The sequence below is a fragment of the Lontra canadensis genome, unplaced genomic scaffold (assembly GCF_010015895.1).
Source record: "Lontra canadensis isolate GAN:19392208 unplaced genomic scaffold, GSC_riverotter_1.0 scaffold127, whole genome shotgun sequence".
Classification (NCBI taxonomy): Eukaryota; Metazoa; Chordata; class Mammalia; order Carnivora; family Mustelidae; genus Lontra; species Lontra canadensis.
In genome coordinates this window covers 1,368,610-1,382,897 of record NW_022631121.1, presented here as the reverse complement: position 1 = coordinate 1,382,897, position 14,288 = coordinate 1,368,610, and the positions used below count along the sequence as shown (strand labels likewise).

The 14,288-nt window shown below is 39.6% G+C and overlaps 1 protein-coding gene across 1 annotated transcript in view; it reads left to right on the top strand.

Annotated features, from left to right (window-relative positions):
- The window catches only part of APOO (apolipoprotein O), a 59,876-nt gene extending 50,515 nt beyond the window's left edge, over positions 1 to 9,361 (top strand). The window contains exons 8-9 of the mRNA XM_032842306.1: positions 5,536 to 5,601; positions 9,104 to 9,361. Of these exons, the coding sequence (XP_032698197.1) occupies positions 5,536 to 5,571 (36 nt within the window). The 3' untranslated portion in view covers positions 5,572 to 5,601; positions 9,104 to 9,361. The remainder of the gene's footprint in view (positions 1 to 5,535; positions 5,602 to 9,103) is intronic.
- Positions 9,362 to 14,288: the final 4,927 nt, after the last annotated feature.

Here is a 14,288-nt window from a genome sequence, read left to right as displayed (position 1 = left end):
CTTTTGACATGACCCAAGTAGTCTGATGGTTTCCTCATTATCTGGCATATCACAATGGCTTCAGAATTTCTCATTGTAGTTTTAATGTACATTTCCTTGATCACTAATGAGGTTGAGCATTTTCACGTGTTTATTGGTGTCTTCTTCTTCACACACCTACTCCTGTCTTTTGGCCATTTTTTGGTATGAGTAATGTGTTTCTTCCTTAGTGATTTACAGGGGTTCTTTTTTTTTTTCCTAGAAGCTAATATTGTGGGTCACATGTTGGCAGATGCCTTCTCCCAGTTGGAGGGTTGTCTTTTCAGTTTGGGTGTCTTTTGACAATCAGAAGTTCTTACTGTAGTTGGTTTTATTGATTTTTTTTCCATTATGGTTTTCACTCTGAGTCTAGGAACTTAATAAAAGCCTGAAACTATTTACTGATTGTCCATTGCTGATCTGAAACCCTTTCGCAAGTATCAGCCCAACGTCTGAGTATCCGAGATGGATGCCAGTTGTGGGCGTGGGGCCCTAGGGTCACAGATGGCTCTTTTGGAGTTGTCCTATAATTAGCCAGACACAGCAGTGTGTCTCAGTAAATGGCACGTTTAGTTTTCACTAGGTTTAAAAAAAAAAAAAAGAAGTTACTATGAAAGAATTGTAGAATGACCGTTAAAGGCCAACAAAAACTAAAAAGCAAAATCTTAATAATTCTTTAAAGGGCAGGAAAATCCATGAAGAAATATAAACCTGTTACTAACGTGAAAAGCGAGCAGAACTTCTGAAGCCGGGCTTTTAATAGTTGTGTTCGGGCCCCTGCTGGCTCAGCAGGAAAATGAAAGGGAAGCAACAGCCACCACCCTGAGTAAATACGCCGCTCTTTCTCTTCCTCCATTCCAAATTCCACAGCTTGCTAAACACACTCAAGTTTAGCTCTCAGTAAGTTGCGTGGTTTCACAGTGATCCTTTTGGGTATTTCTATCGCAGATGGAGAAATACTGCGTGATTCAACTTACATGAAGTGTCTGAAATAGTCAGACTCACAGGCACAGAGATCAGAATGGTGGTTTCCAGGGGCTGGGTGTGGGGAAGGGGCTCGGGGAGTTAACTGTTCAAGTGGTATGAAGTGTCAGTCACGCGAGATGAGTATGTTCTAGAATCTGCCGTACACCACTGTGCCTGCAAGTCAACGGGACTGAATCGTACGTTTCAGAATTTGTCCAGAGAGTCAATCTTCTGTTAAGTCTTCTTAACACAATAAAATATAAATAAAAATAAGGGCGATATGGTGGGTTTTCCATAAAGCTAAATTTGTTCTGAATTGGTGCCTTTTCTGGTGTCGGCTGTTTAAAAACTAAAGGTACTCGGCAATGAATTTTTCTTTTCTTTTTTCTGTTTTTAACATCACTACTTAACAAAATAAAAAGTTAAAAATTCTGAGCAAGGGGAGCATCTCCTGCTTTGAAAGGCACAAGGCTTTTGCATCAGGAAAGGTGGACCAAGCAGAATGCGGCCTCACCTGGTGGCTGAGAGCGTGGACTCTGGAGCAGATGCTCCAGGCCCCGCCTCGCCTCTGCCTCTTACAAGCCTTGAAACCTGGGGAAATTGCTCAGGCACCCTGGGAAATGGGAGTAGGACCACATGGGGCTGCTTTGAGGACGAAATGAGTTTATCCCTGTAAGAAACTTATAAAATGGCCAGACTCTCGCACATGACAGCCATGACAGATGTCCTGTGACACTGCATACTTTTGCTTCTGCTTGAGAAGCTGACCTCTCCTGATGGGAAATGGAACCGGAGGGCTTATATCCACTAGTCAGGAGTCCTCCCACCAGCGTTTTAGTTTCCTATCCTGCCAAAACAAGTGACTACAAATTTACTGGCTGAAAGTAATACAAATTTATATTCTCTTAGACCCCCGTAGGTCGCAAGTCTAAATCAAGGTGTCAGCAGGGCTGCATTCCTCTCTGGCGGCTCCAGGGGAGAATGTATTTCCCCCCTCATTCAGGCTGTTGACAGAATTTGTTTCAGTTCCTTGTGGTTGTAGGGTCAAGGTCTGTTTTGCTGGCTGCCAGCTGAGGCCTGTTCCTAGCTGCTAGAGGCTGCAGCTTTCCTTGGCTCACAGCCCTCTTCCTCCATCTTCAAAGCCAGCCACTGCAAGTTGAATTCTTTTCATGTCCCATTCTCTGACCCTGTCTTCTGCCTCCCTCTCTGTCGGAACCCATGTAATAATGCAGAATAATCTTCCTATTGGAAAGTCAGCTGAGAGCAGCCTGAACCTCCATGCCACGTAAATTCACCTTTGCCACGTAAGGTAACACAGTCACACTTCTCAGCATTAGGATGCAGACATTTTGGGGGGAGGCTTGATTCTGCTTACCTTAGCCAGTGAACTAGGATATCACTGGGGTTTTTAACAGGTCATTTATCCTTACTTTTATTTCTTCGTCCTAAAGATACGTGATCTTTTACCTAGGATAAATAATGTTTATTGAGTACTTGCTGTGAGCTCGGTCTTGGGTGCTAAACTTTTTGTTTACAAAGAGTCTGTGGCAGGTTCTCTTATTATCCCCATTTTGTGAACGAAAAAACTGCATTTGGGGAAGTTAAGTAGTTGATCAAGATAATCAACTGGTGAGGGGCTCAGACATTTCAGTGGGCTGGTATCCCTCAGAGGTTTGTCTGGAAATCCCTCTTCACATGGCAGGGCATACTAATTAGAAGTAAATGTTTGGACTAAAACAAGTGTTTTGATTTTGCTAATAGAAACTATCATTCATATTCATGGCTGTGGTAAGAAAATAAATTTTTCTTCTATAGCCTAGCCAAATTGACACATAAAACGAGCCATCATAGCGCTATTTACCTCATTCCTCTAGCCCTATATAGTCCAATATGGCAGCCACCGGCTCTTGAGTTCTCGAAATATAGCTAGTCTGAATTGAGGTGTGTGCTGTACATGTAAATTCACAGCAAACTTAGAAGACACCGTACAAATAAAAAGAATGTTAATTATCATTATTTTTATACTGATTATATGTTGAAATATTAGTATTTTAGATATATTGGGTTAAGTAAAATGTATTAATTGTTAAAAAACAATGAAACCTGGGCACCTGGGTGCCTTAGTTGGTTGCGCTTCTGACTCTTGATTTCGGCTCAGGTCATGGTCTAAGGGTCCCGGGATAGAGCCCTGTGCTGGGCTCCATGCTCAGTGGGGAGTCTGCTTGAGATTCTCTCCCCTTCCTGCTCCTCCCCCCACTGACACACACTCTCTCTCTAAAATAAGTAAATCTGAGAGCAGTCACCCCACCTGGGCTCCCCTAAATAAATCAGTCCTAAGAAAAAGTGAAACCTGATAGACATGAAAATTAAATTATAAGGAGAATCAGTTATAAAATATTTCAAATACAACTATCTGAAAAATACCCCCCAAAGTTAATTTCTGGCTTTTGTACTTAATCACAGTCTGTCTTTTGAAGTTGGAGAATTTCTTTTTTTTTTCTGAGATCATGGCAGTTTCTGCCAAGAGAGATCTGATTTGTAATAGGGTGGATGGGCTCAATATTTCTTTAGTGAGATATTTGACTGTCATGTTTTGTTATACTATAAGTGATATGTAACCAAACAAGAAAAATTTCCTAGCAACAGAGTTGTTTTCCTCAACCAGAAGAATATTTTATATGCCCATTTTCTGAATGTCCAAAAGATTAAAAAAAGCTTATGAATTTAGCATCTTATATTTCTGAGATCGAGATGCTGGTGAATATGGATAATAGAATATATAAGAATATCATTAGAAGTACTTGATAAGCATTACATTAAGGTAATTCACACCTAATATATTTAACTAGGTAGAGAACTATATGGCTTTTATGATGGACCCAGTTGCCGGACATGGTTATCGCACTTACCTTCATAAATGAAGCCTCTTTTTATTTTTATCTCTTTTTGTTCTTCATTAATTGCATACCCGAACATTTTTTTTAACCCTCATCAGATCTCTAGGTTCTGTTGCATTTCATTTGTTTATTCAACAAATGTTTAAATACCATGTGCTTAGGAGGTCCTAGGGATATTGTGCCCTCACAAAGCCTATATATTAGTAAATGATTCAGCTTATATATTAGTAAATGAATGGAGGAATTCTACAAATCAGGAAGCACGTGAGTGCTGTGAATGTGAATAAAAGGTTCTCATCTAAATTGAAGGACACATGATGGGAAAGCCTTGATCTGGAGGATGAATAGCATTTAGCCAGGCAGAAAATGGGATTTACCAGTCTAGGTCAAGGGATATATTTTGCGAAGTTCTCATCCTAGGAAAGAGTTTGGCCGGTTGGAAAAGCAGCAGCAAGAAGGCCTCTGGGTGCGTTTGTGTTTGTGATTGTGGCTCTCAAGGAATACAGTAAGGCACACGGTACTGAGTCCCGTAGAGAGAACTCTGTTGAGAGCAAGTAGATGTGGGTGTTGTGTGATGATCTGCCAAACAATACACAGGGCCTTGTTCCCCACAACTTCATCATCAAGTGGATGTGGTCTGGAGATAGGGTAACCATATAATTTATCATCCAAGTCAGGATATGCTTGAGAGTGAAAGGGGGTGCTGTTAATTATACTGGGACAGTGGGTATAAACCTGTATAACTTGGGCATGCCGGGATATATGATCACCATGCTTACAGACCAGTTTTCAGCCACTCCGATAAGCCTGGAGTTGCCTAGAAACCATGCTCTGAAATTACAGGGTTGGTTATATGTTCCTGCTTTCTCACTACACCCCCTTCACCCATGGATAACTGCAAGAAGGCCACCAGGAGAACCTGCACCTAGTCTAGACCATGGGATCCCAGCCCTATTCCCCGCTTAGCTACAGCCTACTGTTTTTCTGTTGCCATCTTGTGAGAGTTCATCTCCTTGGTGGATATCAGTTCTTACTAACATGTTTTCGGAATTACAGTATTGAAAACATATAGGGAGGAAAGTAAAGCCTTCAACCTTTACCGCATGAACTTTTCCTACTAGAAACTTTACTGCATCACTTCTGGTAGATGACATGACCTAATTACACGTTCCCAGATGGTGGCCAGACAGAATGGGTGTGGTCCAATTATAACCTTTTTCACAGTAAACATGTTTTGTGATTTGGCCCCTATGGTGGATGATACACAGAGAAGAACAGCTTTATTCTTTATTTTTAATTTAAAAAAAAATTCTTTAGCTTTGGCAGCAGCATGAAGTAGCAAAGAAATCTTCACTTTTGGATTTTTTTTTTTAATAGAATCAGCTGTTTGGCTGAATCTCTGTGGTCAGGATTAATGGAGCTTTAGTTCCTGCTCTTCTCCGTGCCTAAGTCACTGTCTACAGCAGGGCCCTCAGGGAGCCCTCGTAATTCCTTCAGTTAACTGAGAAATGGGTCAGGTTGCGTTATAAGAATATTTAATGTTGTATTCAGCCAAATACTGAAGGTGGGCATGCTGAGACATTCCAGTCTTTCTTTAGAAGCATCACTATTTCTTTTTAAACTGTATTAATATTCTTAATTTTTGTTTTATAAGCCAGGAAATGTGAAGAATTCACCTGGAAATAAATAGAATGCTGCATGCTCTGCCCATTTTAATCAGGTAAAGAACAAGAGAATTCTCTAGTCTTTTTTAAGCCTTGTTAGTACCAGCTGAAATGGCTTGTTCTTGATTTAACTCAATTAATTATAGCGGTTTCAGCTTCATGTAGATCCCTTAGGGCCAGTGTGATGTTTCATTCCATCTTTAATTTGTGGATTTAGGTGCCTTCACTTGTTTGTGTCCATTCCTGAGAAGTTCCTTTTTAGACAAGCTAGAACTTGGCAGTGGGGATTTGCCTACAAAACTGTTTCAAACAATTGAAAAGTGCCATTATTTCTTAGGTTTGTGTTTTTTTCAAATAACACTTTACTATTGTAGGCATCCTTGTATTCATCTGATAGTCATTAAATAAACATTTGTCCAATGAGTGATGGTTGTAGAGAAGCTCAAGATTATATGGAAATATTATCATAAGTGCCATAGGGAATTCATAGGTGTAATTATTCTTTCTTTAAAGATTGAGTTACCTCAGGCTAGAGGAATTTAGGATACCAGATGAAGTCAGAAAATCGGTGTGATTTCTTCTGCTCTTATACTCGATTCACTGTCTTCATTCATTTGTTCAGTATTTACTCATGAGTACCAGTTAAGTACCAAACACTAGTTATATTAATGTTAGTTTGTGTATATATTAAAAATGCTATAATAGCACTTGTGATTTCCTGATAAGATTATGTTGAGTTTGGAAATAATTAAATATTGAGCTACAAAAAGTGGCTTAATTCTGGCGTATCTATGAACAGGAATGTTATTATATTTCAGTAATATTTAATTGCACGGAAGCTCGTTAAATGAAAAATCAAGGTAGTATGGTACGTTTTGAGAAAGAATAAAGACCAGGAAATACAACAAAAAATTTAATTATATATCTCGGTATAGTAGAATTATGGATTTTTTTAATAGTTTTTGTTCTATATAGCTTTCTATATTTTAAAATATTCTGCAGTGCATATGAATTTTATAGTCTTTTTTTAAATCACTGCTACATTTAGTGTAAACTGTGACTTCTATTTACAATCCATGAAAGCCTTCAGTGTGAGGTTTTTTTTTTTTCTCAAGCTGTCTGCAAATTTTTAGGGATGCAGAGAGTCATATAGTCTTAGAATTTGAGAGGGGTCCTCTGGCCCCCCAGCCAGCCTCAAGCATAAATACCCTGTTGCCCTGTGTGTTCTCACTTTTCATCTTCACTGATAGGCACCTCCCCCCACAGGGCAGCCATCTTTGAACGGTTCTGATTTTTAGGAAGCCGTTTCTTATACTAAGCAAAAATATGTCTTTTTGTAACTCCGATGCAGTGGTTCTGATCCTGCCTTAAGGGTCACAGAAAACAAACCCAGATCCTCTTTCACATCTCAGCCCTTCCTATGGTAGCCCCGAGTCATTGCTTCTCAAATTTTATCATACAACCAAATTATTGCAGGAGCGTGTTAAAAGACAGAGGCCTAAGCTCCACCCCCAGAATCAGCATCTCTGGAGAGCCAGTTCAGATGCATACCGGGTGGATCTGCTATTGGAAGAGAGACTAGAACTTGAGCAGCCAGGAAACCACATGTGTCCTCCAGAAACTTGACATTGAATATATTATGTTTCGCTGCAGGGACAATGAGACTTGGAATACAGGGAAACTACATAAATATCTATTTCCTCTTTCCAAAATACTCTGGGCCAGGGTTCAGCTTACTGTATATACAACCTTGATTTCATTCTTCACTTTTTTACTTCTCTGTTGGAGATGGAGTTTTCAACTATAAAAGCGATACGTATTTGTTGTAAAGAAATTTTTTTACGGGTGCCTGGGTGGCTCAGTTGGTTAAGCAGTTGACTTTGGCTCAGGTCATGATCCCAGGGTCCTGGGATCCAATCAAGCCCTGTGGCCGGCTCCCTCTTCAGCGGAGAAACTGCTTCTCCCTCTGTCCCTGCCCCAACCCCCGCTTGTGCTCTCATGCTCTCTCTCAAATAAATAATAAAATCTTTTTGAAAGGAAATTTTTTAAGATAAATATTTTCAGTTTGTCTAGTCCTCTGTTCCTTTCTTATGGTTAATTTCTGTTAATAGTTTGACATACCATTCCAGACTTTTTTCTCTGTGTGTAAATGTGTGCACAGCCATACCTTCTTTTGTTTTTTTGACAGAATGAGCTCATATTCCTAGAATTGTTTTGTAAGTACATTGAAACCTCCATGAGGGAACATATCTCAATTTTATTATCACACCCAAAGAAATTAACACTAATTGTTTAATATCATTTCATATTTAGGTAGTATGCAGATTTCCCTGATTGTCTTTTTGTGTTTGGTTTTTTTGAATCAGGATCCAAACAAGATCTTCCCATTACATTTGACTGATAGGTCCCTGAAGTCCCTTTTAAACTGTAATAGTTCTTTCTCCTTCATTTTCCCCTTGCCATTCATTTTTTGAAAAACAGGCCTATTTATCCTTTAGAAGATCCCACGTTCTGGCTGTGGCTGAGTACATCCATTTAGTGTCATTCTATTTACCTCTTGGTTCTTCTCTTCTCTGCATTTTCTGTAAACAGATAGTTAGATCTGAAGGCTCCATCAGATTGAGGCTCAGTTTTGGTAAGCATACTTCATAAGGCAGTACTGTCTTTAGCTGTGTCGAACAAATGAAATAACTTGCCTTTTTTCCACTTAATTTCTTACGTGCATCTTATTCTCTCAGTACTTAGAGGTCTATCTCATTCCTCCTCTTAGCTGCTGCTTAATAATTTCCTAGTATGGATTCCCATGGCCTATTTAATCCTTATCAATATAGGTCATTTCCACTTTGCAGTTTTAACAAAGCAGTAAATGTATTGAATTCTTAGAGACGTCCTAAAGAGATTAATAAACCAAAATGGAAAAGGTAAGCTAGAGGTTTACATGTTTAACTTAAGAAGTTTTGGTTTTATACTAAAAGATATATTTGTATCTAAAACCGTACCTCTAAAATGTTGGTAAACCTCTAATTGCCAAGTAGATTCTTTACATCTTGGGAAGAGAGCAATCTGGAGAAGAATTCCTTTGTCTTTGATATGTCTTTGGATAGTGTGTGTTCCACTCCAGAGAAGAATAGTGAGGTGATATGAGGACAGGTATACGCCAGCCTGACAGTGATGTAATCACACTCTCTTCTTCAGCAGATGGACGGAAATGTAGTTGTTTGGTTTTTCATTAAGGGGAGAGTTGTGTGCGCTGTGCCATTTAAGCATTTATTGTGTATTCATCCATCCGTCTGTTTAATTATGCTCAGGTACACAGCCAGTTGAGAATCTGAATGTAGTTTGGATGCAACACAAAACCTTCCTGCTTTGTAGTTAAGTGTCTGTAAAATAGAAATAATTACAGTTTTCTCTGGCGCACGATGGTCCTTATGGTCATAATAGTAATGTAAATATTTGATATGGTTTCTCAATTTAGCCCTAATGAATTTTCAAAAAACAAAGTTTTAGAGTCTCTTTTTTTCCCCCGGTAGTTTACTTACGGCTTTCTTTTTCTTTCAGTTATAGGTAAACATTGGAAACTCCATGCGGTAAACCAATATTTCTACAGAAAAATGGCAGAGAAGTCAGTACCGAATGTAGTAAATTGGTTTTCTTCTTCAGGATAAACTATGCTAGGCTTCTTTGTTATCTTGGGTGATACCATACTACAAGTGGACTAATTGGAAATCCTTTCACCTAGAGAGAATGTCTAGCCTTAGAACTCATTCTCATGTTGCTATTTATGTACATAATTAAAATTCCAAATTAAAAAAAAAAGTTGCTTTGCTTTTTTTTTAATGTTCTTAAGTGACAGCTGAAGCCTATCGGGTGCCCACGTGTGTGGTATGTCTGAGTGTACGTGTGTGTGTGCACGCACGTGCATGTGTGAAAGAAAACCGTTAACTCCCCCCAGGGCAGTTCCAGCTGGCGGTTTGCACGGCACAAAGCCCCCGAGAGTTGAGTCAAGCAGAGCGGCTCCAGAGCTGAGACACAAGGCTTCACCGGCCAGTGTGAGAACGTAACTCGGAAGTAATAGCTGGCCCGACAGCGATGAGAAGACCTACGAAAGGAAACAGTCACCATGACCCCTTGTTGTGTTCCGTTGCCTCCCAGCTTAAACAGATCTTCCGCTTCTCGCATGCTGGTAGGAGATGTGTGATGAAGCAGCCCGGCCTCGCCAGTGGAGGAACGGTATGTGGTCGTGTGTGTTAGTTCTGTGCATGTCGGCCGTGTGTTCATGTTTGTGGCCCCTGGGTGCACGGCTCGTTGAAATTTGTATTTTCAGTGCTGGTGGGAACGGCAGGAGCCCCCTTTGATACATCAGCTAGCGAGGGAAGATGGCAGGGGAACAGCATGTGAAAGAGAATTGAGAATTTCCTAATTGCAGTCGGATTGGAAATTAAAAGTTGTCTTTGTCTTCTTGTAGTGTCACTTTATTTTTTTTAATATTTTATTTATTTATTTGAGAGAGAGAGAGAGAGCATGAGCGAGGAGAAGGTCAGAGGGAGAAGAAGACTCCCTGTACTGCTGGGAACCCGATGCGGGACTTAATCCCAGGACTCCAGGATCATGACCTGAGCTGAAGGCAGTTGCTTAACCAACTGAGCCACCCAGGTGCCCTGTAGTGTCACTTTAATTCTGAATTGTTGACCTTCCAGATTGGATAGCATTTGGTAAGACAGCATGGCACAAATGGAACACACTCATGTTCACGTTCACCACATTTGATGGAGCCAGAATGGCCAAGAATGTTGCCGGCATTATCACCGGACTAATGAGCTGAAGCAAATTTGTCCCAAGAGTAATCCCTCCCCATAGTGACCAAGAAATCTTTATTTCCTTTTTTGCTGAAATACTTTTGTGTTAACTGTGCCAGTCATCCAGATATATTAAAGCTGTGCCCTAAATGTAACATCTCATAAATGTACTGTTGTTATTTCAGGGTTTTCCCATTGGCTTGGCTTATCACGCCCCCGAAAGTAGAAACCACAAGTTTCCTCATCCTCGAGAATGCTTGACCTGGAGAAGATGAAGAAATGGCTCTTGAGATCACCTGTAAGGTATTACTTCCCATTTTTAACCCTTTATTCCATATTGAACTTTGCCTTAAAAACCTCTTAAATCCTCCCAGTGGGGTGGTGGGGTGGGGGTCACAGAGCCGGCTCGGAGTCGTACGTGGCCTGTATTTAGGATAGCAAGGTCATCACTTTCCAACCCGGCTAACTCAGTTACTCTTTATACTATAATCCTTTCCTTCCGTGGTGATTTGTATCCAGTGTTGCCTGCCTTTTACATGTATTACCCTTTGCTTGCCTTCCATGAACCCCGAACTGTAGGGAATATAAAATTTGCATATTTTAAGATCTTGCATTTGTCCAGCTCTTTATACTTTTCACAGTGCTGGTTGATATCTTTCCTTTCTTGGCTTATTCCTGACCTCAGTACATTTGTACTCTGTTTTTCTCTGTCCTGAGGTAATTACTTTCTATTTATGTTTATACTTTTTATGCTGTTTTTTTATGACCAGTTCCTCTTATGATAAAACTGTGACTCTCGGTTCAGTTTATCTGGAACTTAATCAGCACAATTCTATTTGAATAAATTTAGAGACTTTGGAGGGAATGTTCTCTACCATAGAGTGATTTAAGGTGCTCAGAAGAGACAAATGTGATGTGGTCTGTTCTGGGCTAATGTGGTAGTTGGAGTCCTAAGAAAGATTGCTTTATCACAAATCAAGATTATAAAACAATTGATTTAAATGGGGAAAAAGAGACCAGAGATGCTAAAGAATCCCTTCATCAATTTTATCAACTGTGTGGCCTCTTGGGACAAAATTAAAACAACAGTTGCAGATAGAAGAACCGAGGCGAGCTGAGGACCGCCCACCTTGTCCATACAGTAACAGGTGCCGGGGCCACCGGGTTAGCTTTTATTGTAAACGCACTGCTGGATCCCAGTGCACATGTGGCCCCGGTACTCCCAAGGACTTCCCTAATGGATCAACGACATTAGATTCAAGTGGCCTACAAGAAATTCAAAATAAGGTAAAATGCTTTAGTTCACATATACAGATGAAATAATGTGACTTGTTTGCAGTTAAATAGCCAACCAATGACAGTTAAAATTAGGCCATGTGGTGAATATTGCTGATTTTTATTCATTTAAGGATAAAGTTCAGAATCCTTGAATTCAGTGAAAAAAAGATTATGTTCTCCTCATTGTCCTATATTAATGAATGCACTTTGCACTCATTTTCTGGGAAAGGTTTGCTATGTAGAGAAATACTTTTCATTGTGACCAGCAGTATTCATGCTTTTATATAAGCTGGACATTGTACCATGAGTGAGTATAAACATTGTCACCTTTTAATTTAATGCACCCACCCAATCTAATGCAAAAACTTCTGTCAGAGGAACCAGTAATATTTTTGTGGGACTAAATTCTCATGCAAGGCTTAATTTAAATTAAAGGTAAATATTGGAAATAAAAGGAATCTAAACTGGTATGGAAGAAGCAAAATTCACTCTTTGCAGATGACAGGATACTATAAATAGAAAACCTTTGGGATGCCTGGGTGGCTCAGTCTTTGGGCGGCTGCCTTCGGCTCAGGTCGTGAACCCAGAGTCCTGGGATTGAGTCCCGCATCGGGCTCCCTGCTCAGTGGGAGGCCTGCTTCTCCCTCTCCCACTCCCTCTGCTTCTGTTCTCTCTCTCACTGTGTCTCTCTCTCTCAAATAATTAAATAAAATCTTTTTTTAAAAAAGGAAATAAAACCTTTAAGACTTAACCAAAAAACTACAAGATAAATGAATCCAGTAAAGTCTTAGGATACAGTATCAATGTACAGAAACCCGTGGCATTCCTGTATGCTAAAAATGAAGCAGCAGAAGGTGAAATTAAGAAAATCCCATTTATAGTTGCACCAAAAACAATAAAATATCTAGGAATAAACTTAAGCAGCTGAAAGTCCTGTCCTCGGAAAACTATAAAACACTGTTGAAAGAAATTCAAGATGGCATAGAGAAATGGAAAAGACAGTCCGTGCTCATGGGTTGGAAGAATTGGGTTGTCTGTACTACCCAGGGCAGTCCACATATTTAGTGAAGTCCCCATCAAAATACCAACAGCCGTTTTTCATAGAACTAGAAAAAACAATCCTAAAATGTGTATGGAATCACAGAAGACCTCAAATAGCCAAAGCAATCTCAAAAAAGAAAAACAAAACTGGGGGTATTACAAGTCCAGGTTTCAAGTTATATTACAAAGGGGTAGTCATTAAAACGGTATGGTACTAGCATAAAAATAGACACATAGATCAATGGAATAGAACAGAAAACCCAGAAACAAGCCCACAATTATATGGTAAATTAATCTTCAACAAAGGAGGAGTAAAGATACAGTGGGAAAGAGTCTTTTCAACAAATGGCGTTGGGAAACTTGGACAGCTACATGGAGAAGAATGAAACTGGACCACTTTCTTTCACCACACACAGAAATAGACTCAGAATGGGTTGAAGACCTAAATGTGAGGCCTGAACCCATAAAAGTCCTTCAGGAGAGCACAGGCACTAATTTTTCATACATGGGCTAGAGCAACATTTTTCTAGATATCTCTCCTGAGGCAAGAGAAATAAAAGCAAAAATAAACCTTCAGGACTACCTCAAAATAAAAAGTTTCTGCATAACGAAGGAAATAGTCAACAAAACTAAAAGTAACCTACAGAATGGGAGAAGATATTTGCAAATGACGTATTTGGTAAAGGGTTAGTGTCCAAAATAAACAAAGAACTGATAACAGCTCAACACCCAAAAAACAAATAATCCAATTAAAAAATGGAAGACATGAATAGACACGTTTTTCCAAAGAAGGCATCTAGATGGCCAACAGACATGTGAAAAGAAGATCATTGTCAGTCATTATCAGGGGAATACAAATCAAAACCACAATGAGATATCAGCTCACACCTGTCAGAGTGGCTAAAATGAAAAACACAAGAAACAACAAGTTTTGGCAAGGTTGTGGAGAAAAAGGAAACCTCATGCACCATTGGTGGGAATGCAGACTGGTGCAGCCCCTGTGGAAAACAGTATGGAGGCTCCTCAAAAAAATAACAATAGACTACCTATGATTCAGTAATTGCTGTCCTGGGTATTTATTCCAGAAGTGCCAAAACCGTAATTCAGGGCAATACACGCACCCCTATGTTTAGAGCAGCATTATTTACAATGGTCAAACTGTGGAAGCTGCAGAGGTGTCCCATCAATTGAGAATGGGTAAAGAAGGGACATATATTTTATATGTATGCATATACACATATATGTGTGTGTGTAATGGAATATTATTCAGCCCATAAAAAAGAATGAAATTTTGCCATTTGCAATGACATGGATGGAGCTAGAGAGTATTAACGCTAAGTGAAATAAGTCAGTCCGAGAAAGACAAATATCATATGCTTTCACTCATAATGTGGAATTTAAGAAACAAAACAAACAAGCAAAGAAAAAAGACAAACCAGGGAACAGTCTTGACTATAGAGAACAAACTGATGGTTACCAGAGGGGAAAAGGGTGGCAGAATGGATGAAATAGGAGATGGAAATTAAAGAGTATACTTATCATGACAAGAAAAAAAATGATAAAAGAAATAATGGTTTCGTTCACCATGAGCTGAAAGTTGCTTGCGGTCTTGGTTTTCACCCTGTACA